The sequence below is a fragment of the Empidonax traillii genome, unplaced genomic scaffold (genome assembly GCF_003031625.1).
Source record: "Empidonax traillii isolate 1590-97213 ecotype Southwest subspecies unplaced genomic scaffold, ASM303162v1 scaffold90:size2128546, whole genome shotgun sequence".
Lineage (NCBI taxonomy): Eukaryota > Metazoa > Chordata > Aves > Passeriformes > Tyrannidae > Empidonax > Empidonax traillii.
The window spans coordinates 1,154,405-1,179,435 of record NW_020955283.1 but is presented as its reverse complement, the minus strand read 5'-3'; the positions used below and the strand labels follow the sequence as shown (position 1 = coordinate 1,179,435).

Genomic DNA, 25,031 nt, shown 5'->3' with positions numbered 1-25,031 from the left:
ACAGAAGAATGCAACACAGGGATTACAGGTGTGGTGACAGTGGACAGTGTGTCCCCAGATCCAGTCACTTCCCTGATCTGACAAGGACCTGACTGTTCTGCAGCAGCCCCTAGAATTTTTAAATCTACCTCAATTAGCTTCCTGAACCATTTTAAACAGTATTAAGAAGAGATTCAGGAGATTCAGCTGCTCTGAGTATCAATCAGGGCTGCACAGACCCCTATGGAAACATCACTGAGTATTTCATAGCTGTGCCAGTAAAAGACTTAAAAATTTGTTTTGCAAGTATGTGAATTTTTTGTGAGTTTCAAAATTGGAATCTGTGATATTGCAATTGAGCAATTGGACTGTGGGAAACAAGCTGTGTAATGCAAGCGGCATTTTAAGGCATTTCTCCTCAGGACTGCAAGGCCTTTCGGTGTCTGTGCCAGGGGTGCACTCTGGACATCCAAAGTGCCTCCCAGCTGTCCAGGGTGAGGGACAAGAGGGCTGAGCTCTCCATCAGCAGGGAGGCTCTGGCCTGGCACAGCCCTGGCAGCAGGAGAGGAGCTGTGGGACCCCTGTGGCTGAGGCTGTGCTGGGGGGCCGGGGAGCAGCCCCTCAGGCCAAGGGGAATCTCCTGTGTGTGTGTGACCTGTGTCTCCAGGAGGGAGCCCAGCCCAGGCTGCCCCACTGCTGCTCCCCACATGGCTCCTGTGCTGGGCAAGGAGGGGGTGAGGAGATGCTGTGTGCCAGGAGTCCCTGCGCTGAAAACCCCTTGGAATAAGCGTGTCCATGCCTATAACCCTACACAGTCCTGCTTGTTCTTGCTTTAAAATGTGTGTAAACCTTGCCAGTGGCAAGGGAATGTCTACTCAACAACAACCATCTCGTGGGCTCTGGCAGCCGAGTGTGTTGGAGACTGGCAGAAAGGCCTTGCTCCCCTGTCAGGCTGCATCCCCTCTGTCTGGGGATGTCTCCCTGAGTCTCCCTGACTGTCTCCCTGAGCTTAGAAAATTGTTAGTTTGCACTGTCGATAAAGTAATTTAGTAGAACTGAGGCTACAGTGCCAGTCCTTATTTTAGTGCTGCAGTTCAGCCCTGTAAAAGTCCACACTGTTCTGCTGCCTGTCTATTGTTTGAAAAGTAGTAATTTGTATGTCATCTCATAGACCAATTACAGATAAAATTTGGGCAAACTTGGAACAGGATATTTTACAGGCCTCCCAGAGCAATCATGCTGCTTTTTTCAGCTTGGCTGTATGCCTGCATCTGTTACAACAAAACCGCACGGGCCAGTTGTAGGAAAATCCTGCAGATCAGGACCCCAAGATTCTCCGGGGCCTCGGATCCATGGTTAGCCTGGGGCAAGTGTGCAGCATGGTTTTTCCCACAGAAATATTAAGAGCCAGGATCTTGATGAAAGGGCATCAAGAGGGGATTCTCAGTTGTCTCAGCAAATTGATTATTCCCACAGATTTTATAAGCTTTAAGGATTGAGTAAGTAGAATCACAAAGCTTAGGCTCATTCTCTCACTTTGTGATAATCTGGGCACTGTAACAAGTATTCCCACAAACCTTTGAAGGGCATATGTGCTCTTGTTTTCAGAAAGAGTTGTCTGCTGTTTGGGGTCCTTTCCTCCCTGATGTTGTAGCCCAGGGTGTTGCATCGGTTCTTCCTACAGCTGAGGCACAATCCTTTGTTGAAAGTGTTGATGTCGTTGCACCAGTAAGCTGTGATTTGCTTGTTCTTGTGCAGAAGGGAGTCAATGAACAGATGAACTGACCTCTCATGGGCACATTTCACAGCTTGAGTGATGCCTGAAAAAATGCAAACAGAATTTTACATGCTATTGTTCCTTTTTACCATTTCATTTGCAGAGGAGTACTGTAACCAACCATAAATATGTTACTGTTTTTCCCCCCATCCCCTCACTACCCTTTACGTCCTGATTTTGCCTCAGAAATCATGCATTGTAGCAATTTAACTTTTAGGATAATTCAAAAATAGCTAATAAAATTGCATAATTTGCTGCTTAAACTTCTCTAGCCTGACTGTATCAGACTGTAAATATGATTACGTTATCCAGGCTGTTGTGGTCAGTATAAAGTACAATATGAGATGGTGAACAGTCCTTCAGATCACGCCAGATTAAAGACAGCAGTCTCATTCTAAGTGGTTGTCTTTTGGATACTTATGCAGAAATATAATATTTTGTCCCTATTAGAGTGACAAACTTTCATGTTGAATTTTGTTTGCAAAGTACTCCTGAGGAAAAAGGAGCAAAAAATGTATTAAACAGGTTAAAAAATTATTAAATACATAGAGATGCTTTTATGAGAAGTAAGTATCTTTTTGTTTCTTAAGAGCTATCAAATTACAAAAATTATTTTGTGTAATATGGATATATCATGGTGGACTATTTTTATAAGTCCATTGATAAGCTTTTGAGCTCATGCTTGGTTTTATCTGCTAACAAGTAAGGCCTGTGTTAGGCAGTGTTGATGATGGTGGAGAAATACTTCCACAATGTCATGCCCTGGGTGAGCAGAGCTCTTTTGGGGTTTGTCACTGTGCATCAGTACCTTATCTTTTTTCAGTATGTTTCATCAGTTTCTCTATACATTTGTGTTTAGGTACGTTGGAAATAAGCTTCTATAAATAAAACCCAGCTTGGAACACTGTCAGCCAGGTCCTAGGGGGAGCATCATCTACACAGCTGAAGGACAGGGAGTCAGGAAAAGGTGAACTAAGGAGCTGAGTAGTACAGACCTGTGTTTTATTTGATTTGAAATAATTAATGACACACTAGATGAATCTGGCTTAATTAGAATAAGTTTTCTAATAAACAGATACCTTTGAAATTATTCAGAGGTGCTTGACAACAGGATGTTCCCAGCCTCATTTTCAGGAATGCTGAACAGCTCAGTTCTTTACTGGAGTCAGGAAAACTAGTTTGAACTCAATACACGTAAAAATCAGACAGCTGATTTCTAGACAAGGAATTTCCTCGCATATAAGGGGTGACAATACTCCCGTCAGAAGGTGTTTGAGATCACAGAGCTATGCAGTTTCCCCAGGTCCTGTCAGTGCAAGGCTTTGTTTCATCAGTTCTTACCGGTGATCCCGTACTGAGCAATGTGGCTGTACACGTGCAGGATGTGACAGCCAGGCTGGAAGGTACCTCCATTGGGATAAAAGTCAAAATGAGCCACAGGCTGCTTGATGCCTACACTGAGCCCCATGTGCTGTTTAGTGAAGGTATGAATTGCATCTACAAAGTCTGCGTCATCTGGAGATAAACGGTCTGTTGGTGACATTCCTTCAAACAGGGGACCGGCGGGGTCAAGGCCTGCAATAAAAGCAAATAATCCCTTTGTCACATAGTGCAGAAGGGCTGTTCTACTGCTGTAACAAAAGTCTATGATAAATATTTAAAAGGAGGCAGCACTGGTACTTTCCAAGGTCTTTCTCTGCTGGAAACAACGCTAAGAACATTTGTCCTGCAGAGGGTTCGTGGTTATACCAGAAAGTAAAGCAAACACGGGCACTGTGACAAACAGTGAGTGCTGCCTGCACAAGGCCTCAGGTGCAGAGATAGATGTGTTTGTCAGGGACAAACCTCGCTCGCTGCCGCCCTGTCACCGCAGGGATGTTTACACAATTCTGTTCTTTCAAACTCTAGAGGTCGTGTGTTTCAGGCGCCGCTTTGGAGGCACCAGTCCCACAATAAGGTTGACTTTTAACCCACATTTGGGACCTGAAACTTTATAAAGCTTGACTTATTGCTTAAAGTGGCTGTATATCTGGTAGATTTTCTTTGTAATAATTTTTCAACTTGAAAAGTCTTCCACACAGATTATTATAGTATTCAGAAAAATAATATTCCACTTAGGGAGTCTTGCTGATTTTTGTTTGCTAGATCTTTTTGCATGGTGCTCTTCTTGGTTTGGAATTGATTTATGGAAGAGAATTTTCTGTTCAGTTGAAAGCTGCATTCAGTTTTGAGGGGAAGCTTCTAAACTGGATATTCTTCAGTTGCTACTATGGAGTAACATAGCATAGATATAACCAGACAAGACTTAATAACACAGGCTACAAGTAGGGAAGTCACCTTGAAGGCATACATTTCCTTTTAGTTTTAATAATTCTTATCACTATCAATTTTTGGAGCTTATTGTTACAAGTCTGAATAATTTTGCTGAAGAATGCATATAGCTGTTACAAAAATAACTTTGTATATTTTTTACTTATCCATTTTCAAGGTTTTATGGACTAATAAGGTTTGAACAAGCGGTGCTGGGGACCTGAAGTCCTTCAGTGTATGCAGAGGTGTAACATCATGACATATTTTGTAAAATCAGCTTGTTGTCATGCAGGCAGTGCTACAAGAGCTGATTGTTTAAGGGACTGGGGTATGTGGCAATGAATCCTAGATCAGAGTTGTGACTTCAAAGTATAGTCATGTATATTTGCCTCACTTCTAATTCTGATTAAAGTAAAATCTTTTGTCTGATGGACTAAAGGTAGCTGATGTGGGCCTTGTTAAAATGCACTGCTGTTTTGGTTGTGTTTGTTGCCTTCTTTAGGCTGACAATGGGCATTAGTCAAGGTGCTGTGCGCAGTGTATCAAAAAGGTTACAATGTAATTTGCATTACACTCGTAATTAGTACAGTAACAAAGCTTTATGGAAAGTTCAGAATGCCACTAGTCAAAATAATCAAGTGTTAGGGTTAACTTTGTTTGTTTTGAACCTCTATTAGGGATATTCTAATGATATGCCTCTTGTAAAATGTAATCCAGAACTATCATTTTTGCCACAGAATTGGCTTCACTTCACTGTGAGCACTGTACTATAATTAAAAGCTCAAGCACAGTTAGACAATTTCCTTAATGTATTTTTTTAAATGATACTTGCGAACAATGAACAGTGTATTTGAGTGACTTTGGGTCAAGACAGTGACCAAAGATCCAAGGTCAGTGGCTAACGTTTAGTTTAACCAGTTACTGGGAACAGACACAAGATAAATTCAAGCAACATGCAGCTCGAGTCTTTGGTTTATGATTTGCAGGAGAGATCAAAGACAGAAACACCATGAGACTTAATTTTGAAAAATGTTTGCATTAAATTTTCTAAATCTAATTTCTAAACCAATGGGATGTAACTTCTAAACTGTGGTGAAAATTGCTTATTCAACAGCTAAGTGTCAATATGACATTGATATGTCAAATGTCTGCATAATTTAATTCAGTTGACTGTTATATTTCTTAAAGGTATAAGTCTTTTACCTGTAATTCTTCCAATCTTTTTTGTACCACTGATAAAACTTCCAGCAAATCCTGAAACATGAGCTCCTAGGCTGTACCCAATTAGATGAGCACTGCTTCTGGAAAATTGAATGGATTCCTGGAAGATAGTGGCAACTTGATTTAGATGCAGAAAATGTGACAAGGGTGAAATACTCAACACAAGCTACAAATACCATGAATTATAATGCAAGAAATTTGTATGTCCATAGTGGTGATCAAATGAAGTGTGTGAATCATTCACTAAATTTCTTCACTGGCTGAGTATTATTCCTTGCTTCCTTTGCAAGCAGTAGGAAAATGCCACATATTTAGGCACTGCTACTTAGAAAACCTCCTCCTACTACAGGAAAACCACCAACACAGATTTCTGTTGTTGTTTATAGCAAGTCATGCAAATGTGCATTGCCTCTTGTCTGCAGCATCTGACTTTCCTATGACTGTAAAATGATTCTCTGTCCTTTCATTCCAAGGTAAAACAATCCTCTACAGGAAGTGCCTTGCTTCTTTGGCCCGAGATACAAGCACAAGCTAAACGAGAAGACAAGGCATTGAAAGATTGATCAGACACTTTAAGTGATACGGCAATGATATTTCTTGGACTGATTTGTACAAAGCTGAGTATCTGATCTATTGAAGCAGAATTGGCCTCAGGCCCTTCTTTCTACCTAATCAATATATGTACATGCTATGCATTTCACCTGAGCTGCAAGGCTCAAAGTTTTTCTGACTTGTAAAGAAAAACGTGGTACATTTTTCTTGCAGGAAAGGCAAACCTCTCTTTTAATTTCTTTGTGGATGTTGCCTCTCCCAGTGGAGTGATTGCACAGTCTCAATACCTGTCTCTTCTGAAGATGAGGTGAAACTTGGCAAATTTCTTCTGATAGAGGCAGCTCTTAGGAAGCACAGAATGTGACTGATGTTCCTCTCAGGTGGTGTTGGGATGAGGTTGTTACTGATGATGCCCCATTAATTCTTGGACTAAGAGCACTGATATTTACTTAATGTTTATTCTTAATTAAAATGTTGGGCAGCACTGTTATATCTATTGAGAATGTTTCAAATAATTGACTGCCTGTAAGCAGACAGAAGCATAGCAAAAAGATCATTAGGGGAGTTGGAATGAAGGGGTTTTTAATGTTGAACTCAGGAGGGGAGCTCTCAACAGAAGCAAGGTTTTCTGATTGAACACACTCGATTTAATGCTGTGAAAATTTATAGTATTTTAAAATTCTGGACTATATCATGGTACAAGAGAATCTCCCTACAGTGTTGGAGCAAGGAGTCATTTATGGAAGCCTGGATTTGTTTGTTGACACTAGAAAAATCACAGACAGTCTTTACTGTTGACAATATGGTGTGCCCCGGCAACTGAACAAAGTCCACTGATTGATTCATTCAATAATTAACAGCTTCAAAAATCACTTTAGGCTCCAGCAACTTAAATTGCATTTGACCAAGAGCTAAAGTTTCCTGTAATGTCTCAGTGAAAAGTTGTGACTCTGGCTCTTTTGCCTTTCTTTTGTGCCTGTTGTCCCTAACTGGCCATGGTATCTGGCAGCTTTTGGCTCTGCCATTCCAGTTGGAAGCAGTTAGATCTTCAGGAGGATTTGCTACAAATCTTTCAGCTTCCACCTTAGGCCTCGCCTCATTTAAATTAATGTATTCAAAAATTCGTTGTCAGGTACAGAAATATAATTTCGTTTCAAATCAGGTAGCTTAAATTAGTATTAGAGGTTGATGCAATATGAGTTGCTTAGGGTTGCTGATTTGTGTGAGTGATTCTCATTCGAGTGTTTACTTTCTGCCTTTTCAATCCAGCCATGGCCACTGCTCCCCACGTAGCAGGAGTTTTCATAAGTGATCACTGCATGAGTGTGTCTGCACTCACTGCTGCCTCCATGTCACCTGCTTTGGGAAGCATGTCTGTCCTCTGGGAAGGTCTCTCTTTACATTCTGGATCTCTAAGCCATTATTTTAGCATAATCTTTGGGAAACTGGGACAAAAATCAGACATGACTGAATCCTGCATTAAAAGCAGGAGTTAAGCACAGGTAACACAATCCCATTTTACTGAACTATCGGCTTTTGCTTGCTTTCAGAGGGTGGTAGCTGTCTACACATATGCCAGTAGAAAAGCCAAAGTAGCAGGAAATTATTTACATCTAAAAATATATAAAATATTTTAATAAGCAAGATCACTTGCTTTTTTCTATTGCATGGTGAAATATTATGAACTCGTATCAAAGTTTATATGGAAGAAAAATTTGCACTTTATTAAAGAATTGTGAGTGACTGAAATGAACAGCATTAGCCGTAGTATTTCAGAATGGTTGTAGGAGCATAAGAACAAGGAAATTTATCTTTTCCAGAGAAACATTTTCCAGATCTGGGTGCTCTTACCTCCAGCCATTCCAGGAATTCTGCAATCTCCTGCCCTACATAGCGTGTGTTCTGTACAGCAATGGGATAGTGCTGGTGAGCCAGGGTAAGCCAGTCTGCAACGATCACATTCACTGGTTTGTGGTGAGCCTTCAGAGCTGCTGCCATTTTCCAAATCCAACTTTCTAATATCCCATCCACCTGTTATGTTAAAAAACAAACAAACAAACAAAAACAATGCCAAATAGTGTCTGCCAAATATTTCTTGTGAAAAGCTCAAAGAAATAAAAACCATAATATGAACAAGGAGGGATTTAATGCTGATAACTAGATTTTAGGGGCTTCAGCCTGCTTAATGCTGAGAATCTTTGGGGTTTGGTGGACAAAAAAATTAAAAATCAATATAAGAACTGTTTAATAAGGTATGTTATGTATATGAACTCTTATCAGTGAAAATGATGTCCCAAAATATTTGAACTAATCTGGTGATAACTGGTGTTACTTGTTAAAAGGAAAGACAGAAATGCCCAGAAAATTTCTGATTTCATTCAAGTGCAGCTGTTCCTGTAAGATAAAGGAATTGGAGAGGGAGGGAAGCTGGAGGGCTGCAGACCAGTGGGCATTTATCTTCTACAGCTGTTCCATTTTGAGAACTGCTTTTTTTGAGTAATTCTTTGTGGAACACCTGATTACAATTTTCTGTATCAAAATGTTTTTCTGATCTGATGGACTAGAAATATTATTTAATCTATCAGATTAAATTGTTCTAGTTGTATGTATTTCCTTAATTGATAAAATACCCTTATCTCTTCTGGTGTAACAGAATTTGGGAGTCTCAGGTCAGGGTTTCCACACATATTCCTCTAAGAGCCCAACACCTCTGCAAATTAAGTTAATATGAATTATGAACTTCCATGGTAGCAGCTCCAGGCCTGTGGTTTGTCTTTGAGGAGGGTGTAGGTTTTGAACAGGTTCTTGTTTGTGAGGCTTGGCCAAAGTAGTCTGAGGCAATATTTCATTCAAAGTCAGCCCTGTCCTTATTTGTTAAGAGTTACCTGCATCAAGGGGGTGTCCAGAGTTTCTCTGTATATTTGAAGATGTGCAAGGAAGATCCATTTTGTCACCTTAGGTAATGACAGTGGCTTTGTGAGAATTAAAGACCTGTTAAAATGTCAGAATTTCTTATCCTGCCTTTTGTTTCTTTTTCAACTGAGAAGCTGATGAAAGTCGCTATTGCTGTGGTTTTGAGAAAGGTTTCTCGTGGTGGATTGCTTTTTTACAGCTTAACTGGAAGCAGTTCAGCTGTAATTCATTGATGTTGAAGGCTTTGCTTTTAACTTAAGGGGCCTATGAGAAGTTCTTTTTAAGGGTGTATCTGTAAGAAAGATGTGGGGAGATTGTGTGCACTTTTCAAGAAGTCTGTAAATATCTGGCAGTGAACATATCGGGGAAATGAAACTGGTGTTCAGCCTTCCAGGAGCACAGCACATTAATTCAGCTACTTGTTCAAGCTCTGCTGGCTTTAAACCGGGGCTGAATCTAATCCTTGGCATGGGAGTCCCATGGGAAAAATTGCTTGTAGACTGTTCCTTCAGCATCTGGGGGGATGTATTATTTCTAGCCATGATTGCTACCAGGGAAATCTACCATCTTTGTAATCACAACGGGATATCTGAAGATATTTTTGGCAGTAGTGTAGTGAGAAGGAAAGTGCATAAAATCAGATGTAGTTTGAAGTAAAAACAAAATGTAAGTTCATACCGACCAGCCGTGGACTATCATCACCAGAGGAAGAGAGGCATTGAAACTGCATTTCTCAAGAGTTTCCAACTGATTAAAAAAAATCTGACAGTTGCCTTCAGTCGCATCGGTATAGAGTCGAAATTTGGTTTTTAAGTTTTTCTGATGTTTCTTTGTTCTCGTGTGTTCACTCGGTGATCCCAGTGCCTCTGAAATGAAATTTGTAACAACAGGCGTAGTAGGAAGAATCTAAAACCTGAAGAAGTTACCACTACAACACAGTTTGTAAGACAGGGTGAAGTAGTAAGATTAGAACTCCAGCTATGTATAGTTGTTACCTGCTCCAGGTGGGCTAAGCTGTACATCTTGGGTCAAAAAAGTGATCTCTTCTAAAGTCTGAGGTGCTCTATGAGCCCTTCTATTTGAACAACAACAGTCAGACAGGAAATATTGATTTGATTGCTACAGGCCTTTATAGAATGAATAAGGATTGTGAAACCACAGGACAGGTGTTGAGAGTTCACCATGTCAGTGTGTGCACAGACAAGCTCTTAACACTGCAGAGCATTTCTACTAATGTGCATTTGCTAGTAATTGCTGAGCAGGCATCATTACAGTAAAATAACCATGTTGTTCAGGGTTATAACTCTGCTTAGAGATTTAGGTGACTGCTTAAAACTATAAGCCAACATCATAAATTGTTCTTTTTCTCTGAAAAGGCAAAATGAAGTGTTCTTGTTCTAGTTATAATTATTTTTGGGATTTGTTTCTAGATAAAATGTCTTGGTACATGTAGAATGGCATTTTCAGAAATGTCTATTAAGGAAGTGGGGCAGGGTAAACCTTGTGAGCTTAGATGAAAAACCATGAATATAGAGCAATTGCTGAAAAATTGAGTAAAATAAAGCAGAAGCTTACAAAAAGCACCTTGTGACATACAAACCTTTCTAATGAGACTTCAGATTATTGATTTAGCTGAAAAAAAATCCATATAATAAATTATTACTAAAGCTAGAAAAAATGGGGATTAATAGAAGAGAAGGTAAGGTGTGATGAACTAGACAAAAGAAAGCTTACAGTTCCTGATGCTGGAAAGGAAACACTCAGATTGAAGAGAATTTACTAATGGAATTCCTTGGGGAGAGATTTTTGGCTAATAATCTTGTAATATTTTTATTACAGAAGCAGGTAGAAAAGGTATGAGATTGACAAAACATGGTCATAGTACTAATCCCGAGGAGACCAAACATGAGAAGCTGGGTGACACCTTAAAAATACATCAAGGGAAACAGGTAGAAATCTCCTCTGAGGTGCGAGGTCATGCAGTTGATTGGAATTTCTCTATAAATGGGGATCATAAATTGGAAGTGGCACAAGGGTAAAACAACTTGACTGTAGTAATCAATAACAAAACTGCCTATGAGTCACTGCTGGGACTTCACTGTGAGAAGGGAAAATATAATTCCCATGTGCATTAAGGGAGATGGTTTTGTTAGGAAGAGAGGATGTCAGTGCCAGTTAGTTAAGGTAATTGCTAACCACATGCACAACAGTGAACAGAGCTCTTTTTGCCAAGTTCAGGTACTGCCAAGTTCAGGTGTTACCAATTCCAGAGGCAGCAGCTGCTCACCAGCACTGCTAAAATGGTCAGGGAGGAGGCTTTTGTTATAATTAGACCCAACAAAATATTCTTGGAGGTAAAAATGAAATATTTTATTCACGGAAAAGTTAAAATTATCTGTGCTGGGATAAGAACTCAAATTAGTTAAATTTTAGGTCTTATTTTTCTTGCATAAAAGTTCTTTAACATTAGTGTTAGAAATATTGTATTTTGACTTCTAAGTCAGCACAGTTCCTTCTTCTTTTGTGCGTCACAACTCCTATGTCTATAGATGATTTTAGAAAATACCTGAAGTCATATCATACTCATTTCTTTGTTGTATCTGCAAATCATAGATTCATAGAATCAGATGGGTTGGAAAGGACCTCTAAGATCATCAAGTCCAACCCTTGATCCAACACCACCACAGGTACTAGACTCAGGGCCACATCCAGTCTCTTCTTGAACACCTCCAGGGACAGAGAATCCACCACCTCCCTGGACAGCCCATTTCAGTGCCTGATAACCCTCTCTGTAAAGAACTTCTTCCGAAATCTATCCTGAAGTTCTATGATATGTTGTCTTGATAAGATTTTGGTAATTTACAAGGAACTTGTAAATTACCATTCACGGAGGAGCCTTTACCCTGCAAATGTATTTCATGATTGAAACTCCCATGTTTCTGTATTTGCAGCAGCAGCATCTTATGATGAGCAGTACAAAGAACCTGAATGTGAAAACATGCTGGGTTAAGGTCAGGCTATTTTTGCCACGTGTCAGTCTTGTTATAAACTTCATTCAAGGTTTATTTTCAGTGTAATGATAAGGCATGATAGCACATTTAATTTGGTTAAGGGAATGGCAATTCTGGAAAGAAAACTCCTAAACTGACCTGCACTGGATGTGCACTGTTTTCTGTTTGTTGCTAATTATTGTGCATTCCACGTAACTCCAGGCAATGTGATGTTTCATAGCTAGTAAACATTTGTAGAAATTTGTTCAGCCTTTTACAAGAGCTGGAATTTAAAAAGCTTCAAAGTTACTGAAGGTTTAGTTGACCAAATTCTTACCTTCAGTGTCTCACATTTTTCTTTCAGCACACTTTTAACTTGATAGATGGCTAGGACTAAGTCTGATCATTTCTCTTTTAAAATGCCTACTTAAGAGAATTTCTGTTGGATTTTTTTTTTCTCCCCTTTGGGACAAGGCTTAGTTTCTGAAGGAAGTAATATCAGGAAAAAGTGAATCTAGATAAAGAACTGAAAATTGCAAAGAGTTTTAATGATGTTGATATTCTTGACCTCCGGTTTATTCATTGTGTTCTATTTTTAGCACAAAAAGAAAAACAAAACCAAAAATAAATAACTTGTGCCTGTTCCATTGTACACATCCTTTCTTTGTTTAATGCCTTGTGTTTGTTTTCTTTTTGCTCTCTCAGTGTTTGTGCAGTGCAAAGGGGCTTTGTTGCTCTCCGTACTGTTTGTACACACTACAGAAAGCAAGTCTAATAAACAGCTGTTTTCTTTCTACACTAGCTGGGGAAGTGCTTTAATGGCTGAGCTTTGGGCTTGCTGGTCAGTCTGGGAGAGGGGATTAAAAATACTGCCCAAACTACTTCCTGGCTGTCAGCAGTTCCAACAGAACCTGTTGAGTCAATCAGCAAGGAACTGCTTTGGCCTCTTAAGGCTTGTAATGATATGAAGAAGGAAATAGCGTTGGAAAAGCTTGGAGTTACAAAAGACTCCTGCTGAAAATATCATACCAGTGACTCAGTGACATGACCAAAGAGAACTGCAAAGTTTCATAGGTCAGTCTACAAAAATTAAACTGCCAAAGAATTTTTTCATGGTAATTACAGCAAAGTGTGCTGAGTTCTATCTGAAACTCCAAAGAGTTTCTCTTTGGAAAATTAGCCCTTGCCCAGATCATTAGGTTGCTGACTTAATTTCCTTTTTCTCTGAAGATCCTCCTTTGATGAATTCTTTCAGCAAAGGCAGTGCAATGTGGCCACACTGATCCACATGCTCCCATAAATTGCCTTCCCCCAGAGCAGCACAGTAACCACGAGCAAGAAATGTTGTTGTGAATTCTTGACACCCTGGAAGAGGTTCAGCCCTTTACCCTTCCTTACTTCATGTTAAGGGTGTTTCTGTGAGGTGCAGTAAAGACTGAGGGCTGGGTTTGTAAAACCACTTCACTGCCATAGAGCAGTTTCTTCCAAAATGTTTAAGGGTTAGTTTTGGCAGACAAACCAAAGCACTTTCAGGTTTGACCTGACATAATTGTGTTTCCTTACTGAAAAGGAAAAGGAAGAGAGATTCCCAGTTGAAAAATTAAAAATATTTTTATTTGGGATTTAAAAAAAAATGAATAAAATAAGGAGACACACCTACATACCTGGTAGTAGGTCTAGTAGCCATCGGAATTCAATGTACATTGAAGGGTGCAAGTTATTGTTTCTCACTGTTAGTATTTCATTATTGATGTTTATTTCTTTAGGCAATGCCCATCCTACTTTTGAAAGTGAAAGCTTCAAAGTAAGATGCAAGGAGCATATGAAGAATAATGAGAAAGCTAGTAAATATGAAGAAATTTATTCTTCTGTAAAAAGAAGTGTTGCTACTAATACTACTAATAATAATAATTCCATGTGGACTGAAATTATTTGAATTAAACTATTTACTTGTAAAAGCAGGTTCTTCAAAGAGGCTGGTTAGAACTGAATTACCCCAAAAGATGAGAAGGCTTTCTTAACTATCTGATTTTTGGAGTCCCTTCTGAAATTTATGGGTGTGATAGCAAAGCTTTAAGACTTCTTAATGAAAACTTTACTGGAAACTAGACAAGGGTCTGGACCCTGTCCAGGGTTTGAAACTATAAATATCCTGTTCTTATTTGGGGGAGAGATCCAGAATCTAAATATATTCCTTTCTGTATCGTGTCTGATTAGGCATAAAAATACAACTACAAAATATATGCACAAAGATGTTTCACTAATGAGGATAAAGTATGGTAGGACTATATAATGTTAAGAGAAAAATTTTAATATTTGCTAAGTCATAAAATTTAAATTCATCTTACAGCATAAAAAACATTGATTAAAATTGTCATTCTCAATTAAACAAAGTAGCTTTTCTGCTTAAGAAAAATTATGTTCAACATCCTCCTTCCTGTTATGGAACTCTACAGGAAGAGGGTTGAAGAGGATGATTCAGTGGCACTCACCTCATCCATAGGCAATTGAAAAATCAAGTAAACATGAAGAGAAGTTGAAATATGGGCTGCTGGGATGTAAAGGGTACATAAAAATCATACATGTCAACATGTGAACACACCCCACTGTTTAGAGCGTCTAACTATCTTCTGATCCAGCCTCCCTTCATGTCCATGAGTGGGTTTGTCTGAGCCTTAATAAACCTCCTGCATCTTTTGGATGGCTTTTACTGCTTACATGGAAATGTTCCCAGTGGAGTGCTTATATGTTGTGATCTTATTTGAGCGTGACCAGTATCAACACATTTCAGAAGCCAGCGACACAACTGTGTAGTCCCTAGAATCAGAGAATTCTGTTCTCAAACTGAGCAAAAGCAGTAATGCGTTAATGGTTTTTGTCTGGGCGGTGGAAAGTGGAATATAGACCAGATCCCCTCATTTCCAATGGCAAGATTTGTTTTCGGCACTTGAAAGAGGAGCTGATGACCTGGCAGTGTTCAGGTCTCGCAGGTTGGCGAACACTGCCCTCAGAGCTACTCTTGCTAGAAGGGTGGTTGTTGGCATTCCTGCTGGATGTGGAAAATCCTCTTCACTAACCCCTTGTGCTTTGTGTAGCGTGCCTGTGGTGTCTTCCAGACTATGATTTCCAGTGAAAACCCTTTGCTGCAACTGACACAAAATGACACAAAGCAATAGCAGACTATTAGAACACACCTGATAAAGGACACCTAAGTCTGAAAATCCTGTGAATTTAAGCAATAGTATGTAAAATGTAAATAAATGTTATGTTTCAGTTGCTGTGTTAACCTAAGTATATCTTTTGGGGCAAAGTTTCTTGCACAGTAGATGACACAAAATGAGAACTGGACTTCTGCTATTTAAAATGTAGCCATTTAATGATGGGAATAGATTGGAAACATCAGGCTAGCATTTGTTTGCTTTTATTTTGCTGATTTGCAGCAGCTGCTTGAAGCAGGGTGTGGTCCATTCTCTATTTTTTTGAAATCAATAGTTGAGGTAGTTGCATATAAGCTGTTTTTTGTTATTCCTGTCAGCTCAAGGATGTCATTTACTAATGGTGAATAATTCCAATACATCTCTTGTAGTTTCCAGGGAAGAACTCCAAAACCTGAACTTTTTTGGGGGAGGTGGGAAACCTAGGCCTTTTTTGTTGATTTGAAGTCCCAGGCAAGGTAAGACAGTCAAAACTAAGGTCTGTTGTGCTTAAATTTTTTTTATATCCTCAGACAGTTTTTTGTATTTTCACTCTCCTTACCTTACTCACCTTGCCAATTAAGAAGTAGGTATCACTCACCAAAGAATGAATGAAAAAATAGCAAGCAAGAAAAAACTATGACAGTTGGATTAAACATTATTAGGTCTGCTTAGAAAGAGACATTTTGAAAAAATGCTTCCCTTTTGGTTTAAGTTTAAATGAACATTGAGTAGGTGATACTTTTCTCAGCGTTAGATTCTCCGTCTGAAAAGTATCATAGTTTTCTGAGTTGTCATTTCTTGTTTCTCTTGTCTAATACGCATGCAGGCATGCCAAAGGTAAGTCAACAAACTCATCACAAGTGTAGTTTGTACCCAAACAGCCACAAAGGGTGATTACCCAACCATTGTTAGCCCTCTGATATCATACTTCCAACTCTCTGTTGAAAAATCCAAGAGGACAGCATGTAAAATTACACCATTCATACTGACTGACTTCTCTGTGTGTTGCATGGCTTTCAAACCATCCAAAAAATCTATTAGCAGGTGGCATTAGTGAGTCTTGAAGCTGGAAGAAAGATGTGTTTAGAAAGAGGCCAATTCAAGAATTCACAGGGGGTGGTGCCCTGGTTTCGTCAGTGAGGTCATGGAAGGTGTGTGTGTGTGCCTGGTCAAAAATTAGCTCTGTAGTTATCAGGGGTCATTCTGTCTGCCTATGGTTCTTTACCACTAAAGTGCAGAGGATACTTTTTTGTTTTCTCTGAAAATCAGATCCATCCAATATCTACCAAAAGTCAAATATCTAATTCTCTATTGAAACATGTTTAATACTGGCAAATCTCTGTTTTCTGCTGCCTAAATGCTGCTGATCTTTCACAAATTCCTTATAATCAGGCACTGCTGTCATGTTTTGATGCACAGTGGTGAGAAAATCTGTAAAAACTTATGCCACAGCTGAATAAAGGGAAGACTGTTCTGCTCTGCTCTTCCAGGTCTGTGTTCTTTGTTTACCTGGGCTATTTGTGGAAGGGTTGAGGAATGGGGAAATTTGTTTGCAGATGTAATTATCAGCTACCTTGTTAGAACTGTCAGCAGAGATAGAGATTGCTATCATTTTCTGGTTACTCCTATTCAGAATTAATTTCTGAATGAAATTGGAGGAAGAGAATTTAATGTCTTGTTCAATAACAGCAGAATCATGACTTAAAAAGACCTGCTAATATGTTAATAAGGACTTTAGACCTAGCTGATATTTCTCCCTCTCTTTTTTAAAATTAGAATGCTTCCCAAAGGGAAAGTAATTTGAAAAAACCTCCAGTATTGAATTCATAGCATATGCAAGAACTGTAAAATATATTCAAAGTATTTGGTTCAGATCATGGTTTAGTACAATTTGCTTGGTGGTGTAAAGCATAAGGGCATGCACCCTACTCTCAGAAGTTGTTTATATCAAAGAATTTGATAGAAGACGTCAGCTAATATTGAGTTCTCTACTTACGTATCTTGTGCTGCTCTTTGTTTGAAATTTCTTCGCTTGAATGCACTTGGTCAGGTGGTGGAGACATCGAAACTGTTTCAGTGACTCTTGCTAGAAAACCTTGGAAAAAGGTGGCAAAACAGATTAAAACCCATGTTTTGGTTTCTACTTGCTGTCGTGTGTCTCATCTATTCAGAGATATATCTCAAATCACTTATGAATCAAATAAGGCATTTCTATTTAATGGCTTCAAAGGGAGAAGTAAAATGTAGTGTGATGTGTTCTTTAAGAGAAAAAAACAATAGGTTATCCTTTTGCTTTCCTCTGATTTATGTATTTGTTATTTGTATGTATTAGAGTATGTATTTTTATTCCCCCTCTTCCAAAGTTTGTTTTATGGTCATTGTTTTTGAACACTGGGTTGCTTCAAAATTCTCAGAAGAACCACCTATTTTGATTCTTGTGCCATACTCTTTTAATCGTTCTCTTCAACATAAAACCCTCCTTTATAATGTGAAATTTCAAAACTTATTTTTCACATCTCCTTTATTTAGAATCAAGAATTGAAGTGATGGTTAGAACAGAAGGCAAAGAAATAACACCCACCCTCCAAACTGTTAGCTGTTCCTTTTGTCTTTTTATATCAGGTGAAAACTTCACAGAAGAATGCTGATTCTCAAAACTCTGTTTTGTTGTCTGACTACAGAATCGCAGGATATTCTTGAGTTGGAAGGGACCCACAAGGACCATCAATTCCAACCCTCAGCCCTGCACAGGCCCATCCCCAGGAGTCACAGCAGGTGCCCCAGAGCATCATCCAAACACTCCTTGAGCTCTGTCAGCCTTGGGGCTGTGCCCACTGCTCTGAGGAGCCTGTTCAGTGCCCACCACCCTCTGGGGGCAGAATCTTTTCCTAATATCCAACCTAAACCTCCCCTGGCACAACTTCAGGCCATTCCCTGGGGTCCTGTCCCTGATCCCCACAGAGCAGGGATCATGCCTGCTCCTGCTCTTCCCCTCCCAAGGAAGCTGTAACTGCACTGAGGTCTCCCCTCAGTCTCCTCTTCTCCAGCTGAACAGACCAAGCACCCTCAGCTGCCCCTCACAGGGCTGCTCCTCAAGGCCCTTCACCATCTTCGTGTGCAGGAGGAGCCCCACAACTGAGGAACAGCTCACATTGTTTATGGGTAACATATATTGGCCTCTTAATTTTCCCATCCAAAGTATAATCCTTCTAAATATGATCATTTAAATGCTATTTGTGTAATGCAGAGTTGCTAAATTGAAATTAGTGCCCCAGTGGTTTAATCTGGCCTAATCTGAATGTTGTTAACCAGAATGCTGGAAGAATAATTACAGTGTGTCCTTCCAGGAATGCTTTCAACTAGAATAATATAGATGTTCAATTGTTACTATAAATTAATGTTAACAAATAATTGTCTCTCCTCCATCTGTTACCTAACCAAAATTTTCATGGTTTCAAGTAAGATTTAGAAGTAGGTAGATCTTGGAAACAATATTTTCACCCTTCATGAAACTGCTTCCTTTCAAATATATGCATGACTAAATTTTTTTGGCCAGGGTTTCTGCCAAGGTATTCAGATGCTTAATTTGGAGCCTGCATTTCCATAATATAAAAAGCAAAAAGAAGAAATAGTCACAAACTGCCTGGGTGAAATATATTTGTTTGTTTGATATTATCACATAGAGGAAGGGGCAAATGAATAATGACAAATGTGAAGCTAAGTGTTACTATTTGCTGTTGTTCAGAATTATTAATTGCCTGGAAATATTTTTCATTTTTAGTAACTAAAAAAGTAATTTTGAAATCAGAATTGATCAACAATATACTTAGGTTAATTTATGTTGAAATCTTTGAAGCTCTAATTTGCAATTTTGTTGCTCTTGAAGTTTGGACTTTTTATCTAGTTTGGGCAAAAAAATGTTCTTGGCATATGAAAATATTTTCCTGTTCAGCTCTTAAAAAGTTGAGTCAGCTCTTACCCTGTAAGAGGTGGACAAGAGTTAAACAGGAAATCTAGATCAAAGATTCAAAAGTCTGCATGTACTTGCTTATACCATCATGATTCAGAGCATTGTTTTTCTCAGTTTTATTTCAAAGGGACCAGGAGAAAATCTATATTACTTATGTCCATGTCCCTTGGAACCATTTCATATATGCTGATACCATCAAGTGTAAATTTTGATTAAAAAATATACAATCTTGCAAAATATAAGACATTTTTGGATTCATATTTTAGGGTAGCTACGCTGGAAGAGGGAGTTCCTTTTACTTCTGTGGCCTTGCTTTTTTGCTGAGTGATCCTGCAGTGAAATCACTTGTTTGGTGCCAGCTTGCTGTGTCAGACATTCAGCATGACTTCTGCACCACAGCATTCTGTAATATGAGGAGAAATATATGCAGCAAGAATATGTGTTTGAAGCTCAGAAAAAAATAATGAAAAATTACAAGAAGGAGAAGATAAAACCATCAGAATCTTTAGAAGGTTCCACAGGGAGGTGTTGCTGAGTGGAAGTCACTCGCCAGGCCAGGGGACAGCCCTCCAGGCCAGACTGCAGGGTAGCTGCTGCATTTCCTGGAAGGCAGAGGTGAACAGGGCAGGAAAGATGATTGAGTGTTGCAGTGGGAAAAGAAAAAAGGGAATGTGAATGAGTTTGAGCTTTAGGACTAGAGCAACGATTACAGCGAGATGAGACAGCTCTCCAGCACCAGGCAGGCTCTTGATCTTGATTGGATCTGCCTACCCTGAGTGTAATTAAACCTCAATCTACCAAAGTGGCCTTTGTTCAATTCTGGGAATAGGACTACGCATCCAAAGTTCTCAGTCTGAGTAGTGAATTGGCATCTGGTCCATTAAAATTTTTGTACTTCCAAGGAACCTGTGTTTTAGAGGAAATATTGGGAGAATTTTTAAGGATATGTTCTTGGGAACTTTATTTTTCTTTAATCACTCTCTCCTCTCATTCTTCTTGTTTCCTTTTCTCTTGCCCCTCCAAAATGTTGCTGGTTTTTTTCATTGTGTCCTTTGATTTTTAAAAAATAATTTTTTTTAAATAATAGAATTGTTTTCTTTTATTGTTTTTGTCTGAAAGCCTTAGTTAAACCAAAATAGCTGAGGGGAAATCCTGTTTTTGCAGCACACAAGGACATTTTGCTTTGACAGTCACTAGGTGTGTTCATCTAAGCAAGAGTTTGATGGTTTCACTGATATGGTATTAAAAAGCTTTGGTCATTTTACATGTATCCTGAATTTCTCCAAACTGATCTTTTATAGTGGATGCCTGTAGGTATTTCTTCTAAAACCTTTGCAGTGCACACTGTTTACAGAAGTTATTTCCATGCAATTATGTATAGAAATTAGACTTCTCATTGAGTAAATTTGTTTAAATATTAAACTATAAGAGAAAGTAACATTCACTGTGGATATATTTTAAAGTAGATTCTGCATATAGAACAAGTCTTAGAGTTTTTATTAATACTGTCATGCAATTTTTGTTATGATTTTCCTCATAGAGGTGAACTGAGTGCAGATTATAACAGTTGCCATCACCCAAGCCGTAGTTCACAAAACGTTTTCAGTGCATTTGTCTAATACTCCAGTACAGGACTCTCTTTTAGTAAAAAGGGCCATGCAATGGTGTCCTACAAAGATTTGTTAGTCCAAGTTTGGAGTGAGCCATTATCAAAATTGACTAAGATGTTGCTGAGCTCTGCAGGCTTTTCCAGGAGTCCTGAGACAACTATTATGGAAGATATTACTTTTATGGAATACTTAATATTTTATGCACAGGACAAAGCAAAAGGTTATTAGAAGTATTAACAGCATAGAAAACTTTTTCAGGAGTTTTATTGCTTTAACCAGTAAGACCAGACACCTTTGCACATTGTTTCTAGGATTCCAGTCCTAGAGAAAATATGTATAAAATGATCAAAACTGCATTTTAAAAGTCATGACGCTGAGGTCCAGTGGGTTAGCTTGCTGGGCAGGTGATTTGTGTCTCACTCAATGCCTTAAATCTCAATCTCAAGAGAGATAAAACTGCCTCTTGGCATCACTGCAAGGGCACACAGTGCTGCAATTTTACCTGTTACTGCAGTGACAGGGACAATTTAGTTTCTGGGCCTCTGGCAGGATTTGAGGTTTGGGTGCTAAATGCCAAATTTGGGTTGGGGAGAGAAAGAAATACTTGTTTTGTTTCCTGGTAACTTAAAAAATTGCAGACTCTTAAGGTGTTCCAAGACCAAAAATCAGGAAACCAGTAGCAGTAAATATGTATTAAAGGGCAGTAAATTAGTACTATAAAATAGTATAATGATATGTTGGAGTATAATTGGGTTCCTAATTGTCCATTATAGCTACATAATTTATATAATTATCTTACATAGTGTTGTATAAAGTGCATACACAGAGAAGCATCTATATATTTATTAAAAAAATCTATTAATGGATGTTAAATACTATTTATAAATATTATAATGCTTTATGTACTCAATAAATCATATGACATTCCCCTCATTATTGCAGCATTTAATATGAATGAAATATTACTTTGGGCATTTGTCTTAGAAGGTTCAAGTGTTTAATATTCAGAGACAATATACATAAAATATCCAATTTCTAAATCTTTGCTGTGCATCCATGCATTGCTAAGTACTTTTTCCAGGTCCAGAGCATGGTTCCTAATGCAGATGAAGGACATGCTAACAGAACAGCTGCAGTAGTTTGGATAACCTTCAAAATGCTTCAGGGCATAAGTCAACCACTGATTTCCTGGATGAATGTTAATTTTTTTTACATCAATACTGAGAGTAACCTAGTATCTCAGACCAGATATTTAGAGTGTCTCTGGTCAGACGTGTTGTTTCAGTTCCTGTAGTCCTGGGTGTTTGAATTTTGAGAACAATACACCAGATTGAAGAAAATTTTCACATTCACTTTCAGTTGGTTTATTTTTTATTTACGTGGTGTTTGTTTAGCAGTTGTAGACGGACATGAGGCAAACTGAAGAGCTGAGGATGTCCTTTTCATGTCCTTAGGAGTCACTGCTGGGGTCTTTAGGTGTGTGTCCCTCTAAGGTTATGAAGGTTCTCCTGAGGTGTGGGCAGTGCTGGTGAGGGTGGAACCCCTGCTCCCAAGGCAGGGCCCAGGCCTGGTCCTGAGAGCTGCACATCCCTGGAGGTGATCCTGGAGGATTCACAGGACATAATTCTCCATACCCGAGCAGTTCAGCCATGACTCTGGCACTCCTTTGATTCAGTTCCCTCACCCAACATGTGAGAATTATTTTCACTTTCTACTGGATTAGTTTGCTGTTGACTTAGGAAGCTAAAAACTCCTGCAGAGATCAGGTAAGTCAGCATAAGAAATAAGAAAAGAGATCACAAAACTGATCAGGCAAGTTCTTCTAAAGCCTCCAAATGTGGAAATCAAACAGAGGCAGGATGCATCTGCTTAAGCAAAATGTTTGTCACCCAAAAGCAGTGATTGTATAAAAATTTACATTTTAATTTGCTTAAGATTATTCTGTGAAAAATAACACAACCCACTTAAACCTTTTCTTATTTTTCTATTAGCATAAGAAAAAGTATCTTTGAAAGTGCCTGGAAAGCTGATTTTATAATCTCTGTGTTCATTTGACTAGCACAGAGTTATGTAGCCTCAGAAGTTAAAAATTCTCCAAATAGTTACAGATCAATTGTATTTGGGCACCAATGTGAAACTTCATAGCATTGGCTAGGAAAACCTAATGAGATTCTTCAAAGAGAGCTGGAAGCACATTCCTCTCTGATGCTTGAGAGCATAGCACAGCCAAAGAGTCTCATGAATGCAGTGTGGGGGGAAGGAACAGTTTGTTATCAATCCAGAAATGGCCATCTCACATTCACAAGCCTAGAAGAGAAATCAGTGGCTCAGCTGAACAGCCAGAGAGCCAATTCTGCTCCTTGGACAGCTGCCCTTGGTGGACATGGCAAGCCTACAAAAAGCACTAGAACCACGTCAGAGTGGCAGATTGTCCCAGCCCTTCTGTGCAAAGTAGAGATGTGACACATAAAGGCATCCAGTAGCTGTGTTAGGGCACAGAAAGGGGCAAGGCTGAAGCATGGGCTCAATCCTGCAATACTCTGGGCAGGGGTACTCCAGGGGATACAGGAACAGCTGGCTGCCACTGCAGATCAAAATCTCATAACTGGGTCTCTGGAATGTGGGGACCCAGCAGGAACTGGAGAAACAGAAACCCGAGTGTGTAAATATGGAGATCACCTTTCTGCATTATTCTCTTAACCACTCGAGTTTGTCAAAAGCTGCTTTACCATATTGTGCATAGGTGGTGCACATAACACTACAACTCATGCTTCTGACTTTAGTTGGCATGTTTTGTCTAGAATCTGTCATATTTTGTAGGGCAAAGAAAGTGGAACTGCTATTCATATGCAAAGGATTAAAGACACAAAATGGGAGGAAATCTTGTATAAAACAGTAGTTAAAGGTTATTCCAGAAGGTGTCTTTCTTTTTACTATATATAAATTCACTTTGCAGTTTAAATCCACTTCTTTTCTTCTTTTTTTTTTTTTTTCTTTTTTTTTTTTTTTTTTTTTTTTTTTTTTTTTTTTTTTTTTTTTTTTTTTTTTTCTTTTTTTTTTTTTTTAACTTTTGTAACAATCAAAGCAAAATTATTTGGCTGCAAAGTTTCCTTTGTATATAAGAACTTGAATGTGCTTCAGAGTGTATTCAGTGCATATTACAGCAGTGGACTGGCATCCTTGTCTGCATCCATCTGTACCACCAAAGAGGTTACCACCTCCAGATTTTTGTCACCTCCCATCCGTCAGAAATTACCACCTTTACTGTTCTGTTGCCAGTGCTCCAAGGTTGGACCACTTCCTAATTCCTGCAAAGAAGAACAGCTAGGTTACCTCACATCACCTATTTTAACTGTTTAAACTATTCTAATTTATATTGCTTGAAACAAATTAGGGCATGCTTATGTAAACTGACCTACTGCATGAGTTGGATAACAGTGGAAAGTAAAGAAGTGTCAGGAAATGACAGAAGTGGGCAGAGTGCTAGAGGCAGTGCTCCTTGACTGAGCAAGGTGTTTGTTCATGGCCTGAGACACGAGCAGTGCAAGGATTCACGAACTTCTGGAAATTCACCTTACTGATTTTTGCTCTTAATTCTTGTCACTTTTAAAATGGAGGTCAGGTGTATTGGCTTGTGTGCAATGCTCAATTCTACTGGACATTATTTTCACTGTAGCACAAATGTTCAGAAATTAGCTATAAATAGACAGAACCTGTTCATTTCATTGTCATCTTATAGCAAGCAGTAATATCAATTAATCAAACTTCTGTGGCCAGAAAAAATATCTAATTGTTCTCTTTTATTAAACTACAGAAAGCTCTACAATGATCCCAAGGCCTTCTTTTATCGCTAAGCCATCATTTGGTTCATCTCTAGTGACCAACCTGGTAGCATAGTCAAAAGATAAACAGAATTATTTACCTCTATGTGTCATGCCTGGAATACCAAGTGGGCGAATTTATCAGCTTTTTTATTTGGCACTACATTTGAGTTCAGTCTAGAATTCTTAGAGCTAAGTTTTTAGATAAAAAATTATAATAATCATAGTTTATGTGGCTAAGTCACAGAAGGTGATAATGTCTTATACACTGCCAGAACATTTTGTTTTCCTTGTCTCCTCTCTCCAATTCATTGCATAATTTCCTTTTCCCTCTGGTCCATCTCTTCTGAGCTGTGATAATATCCAATAAGCATTCATATCAGATCCTCATTTTAAAAAAACCCCCACATTTAATACTTGCTTTAGGAAATATAACCTCCTGTTGCACTGTGCTGTTTTAGGTGGACTGAGCAAATCCACATGCCCACGTGCAATTCAGATCTTCCCTGTCCTACAGCAGAGCAGCCAAACATAGCACGGTGACGTGTGGTTTCTCAAAACAGATGCTGTTTGTAGTGCTGCACATGGAACATTCATCCTGTCCTCAGAACAAGTTCTAGAGCTGAGGACTATCCAATCTCCCTGAATCTCTTTGTGTCTTGACGCTCAAAAACCAAACCAAACCAATTTC

The 25,031-nt window shown here is 38.8% G+C and overlaps 1 protein-coding gene across 3 annotated transcripts in view; it reads right to left on the bottom strand.

Moving 5' to 3' along the window:
• Nucleotides 1-25,031, bottom strand: part of LIPC (lipase C, hepatic type) — a 53,557-nt gene that overhangs the window by 6,245 nt on the left and 22,281 nt on the right. For all 3 annotated transcript variants that reach the window (XM_027881526.1, XM_027881524.1, XM_027881525.1), the window contains 5 exons: nucleotides 9,431-9,618; nucleotides 7,691-7,870; nucleotides 5,270-5,387; nucleotides 3,098-3,331; nucleotides 1,557-1,799 (listed from right to left, as the gene is read on the bottom strand). In XM_027881526.1, the coding sequence (XP_027737327.1) occupies nucleotides 1,557-1,799; nucleotides 3,098-3,331; nucleotides 5,270-5,387; nucleotides 7,691-7,870; nucleotides 9,431-9,618 (963 nt within the window). The remainder of the gene's footprint in view (nucleotides 1-1,556; nucleotides 1,800-3,097; nucleotides 3,332-5,269; nucleotides 5,388-7,690; nucleotides 7,871-9,430; nucleotides 9,619-25,031) is intronic.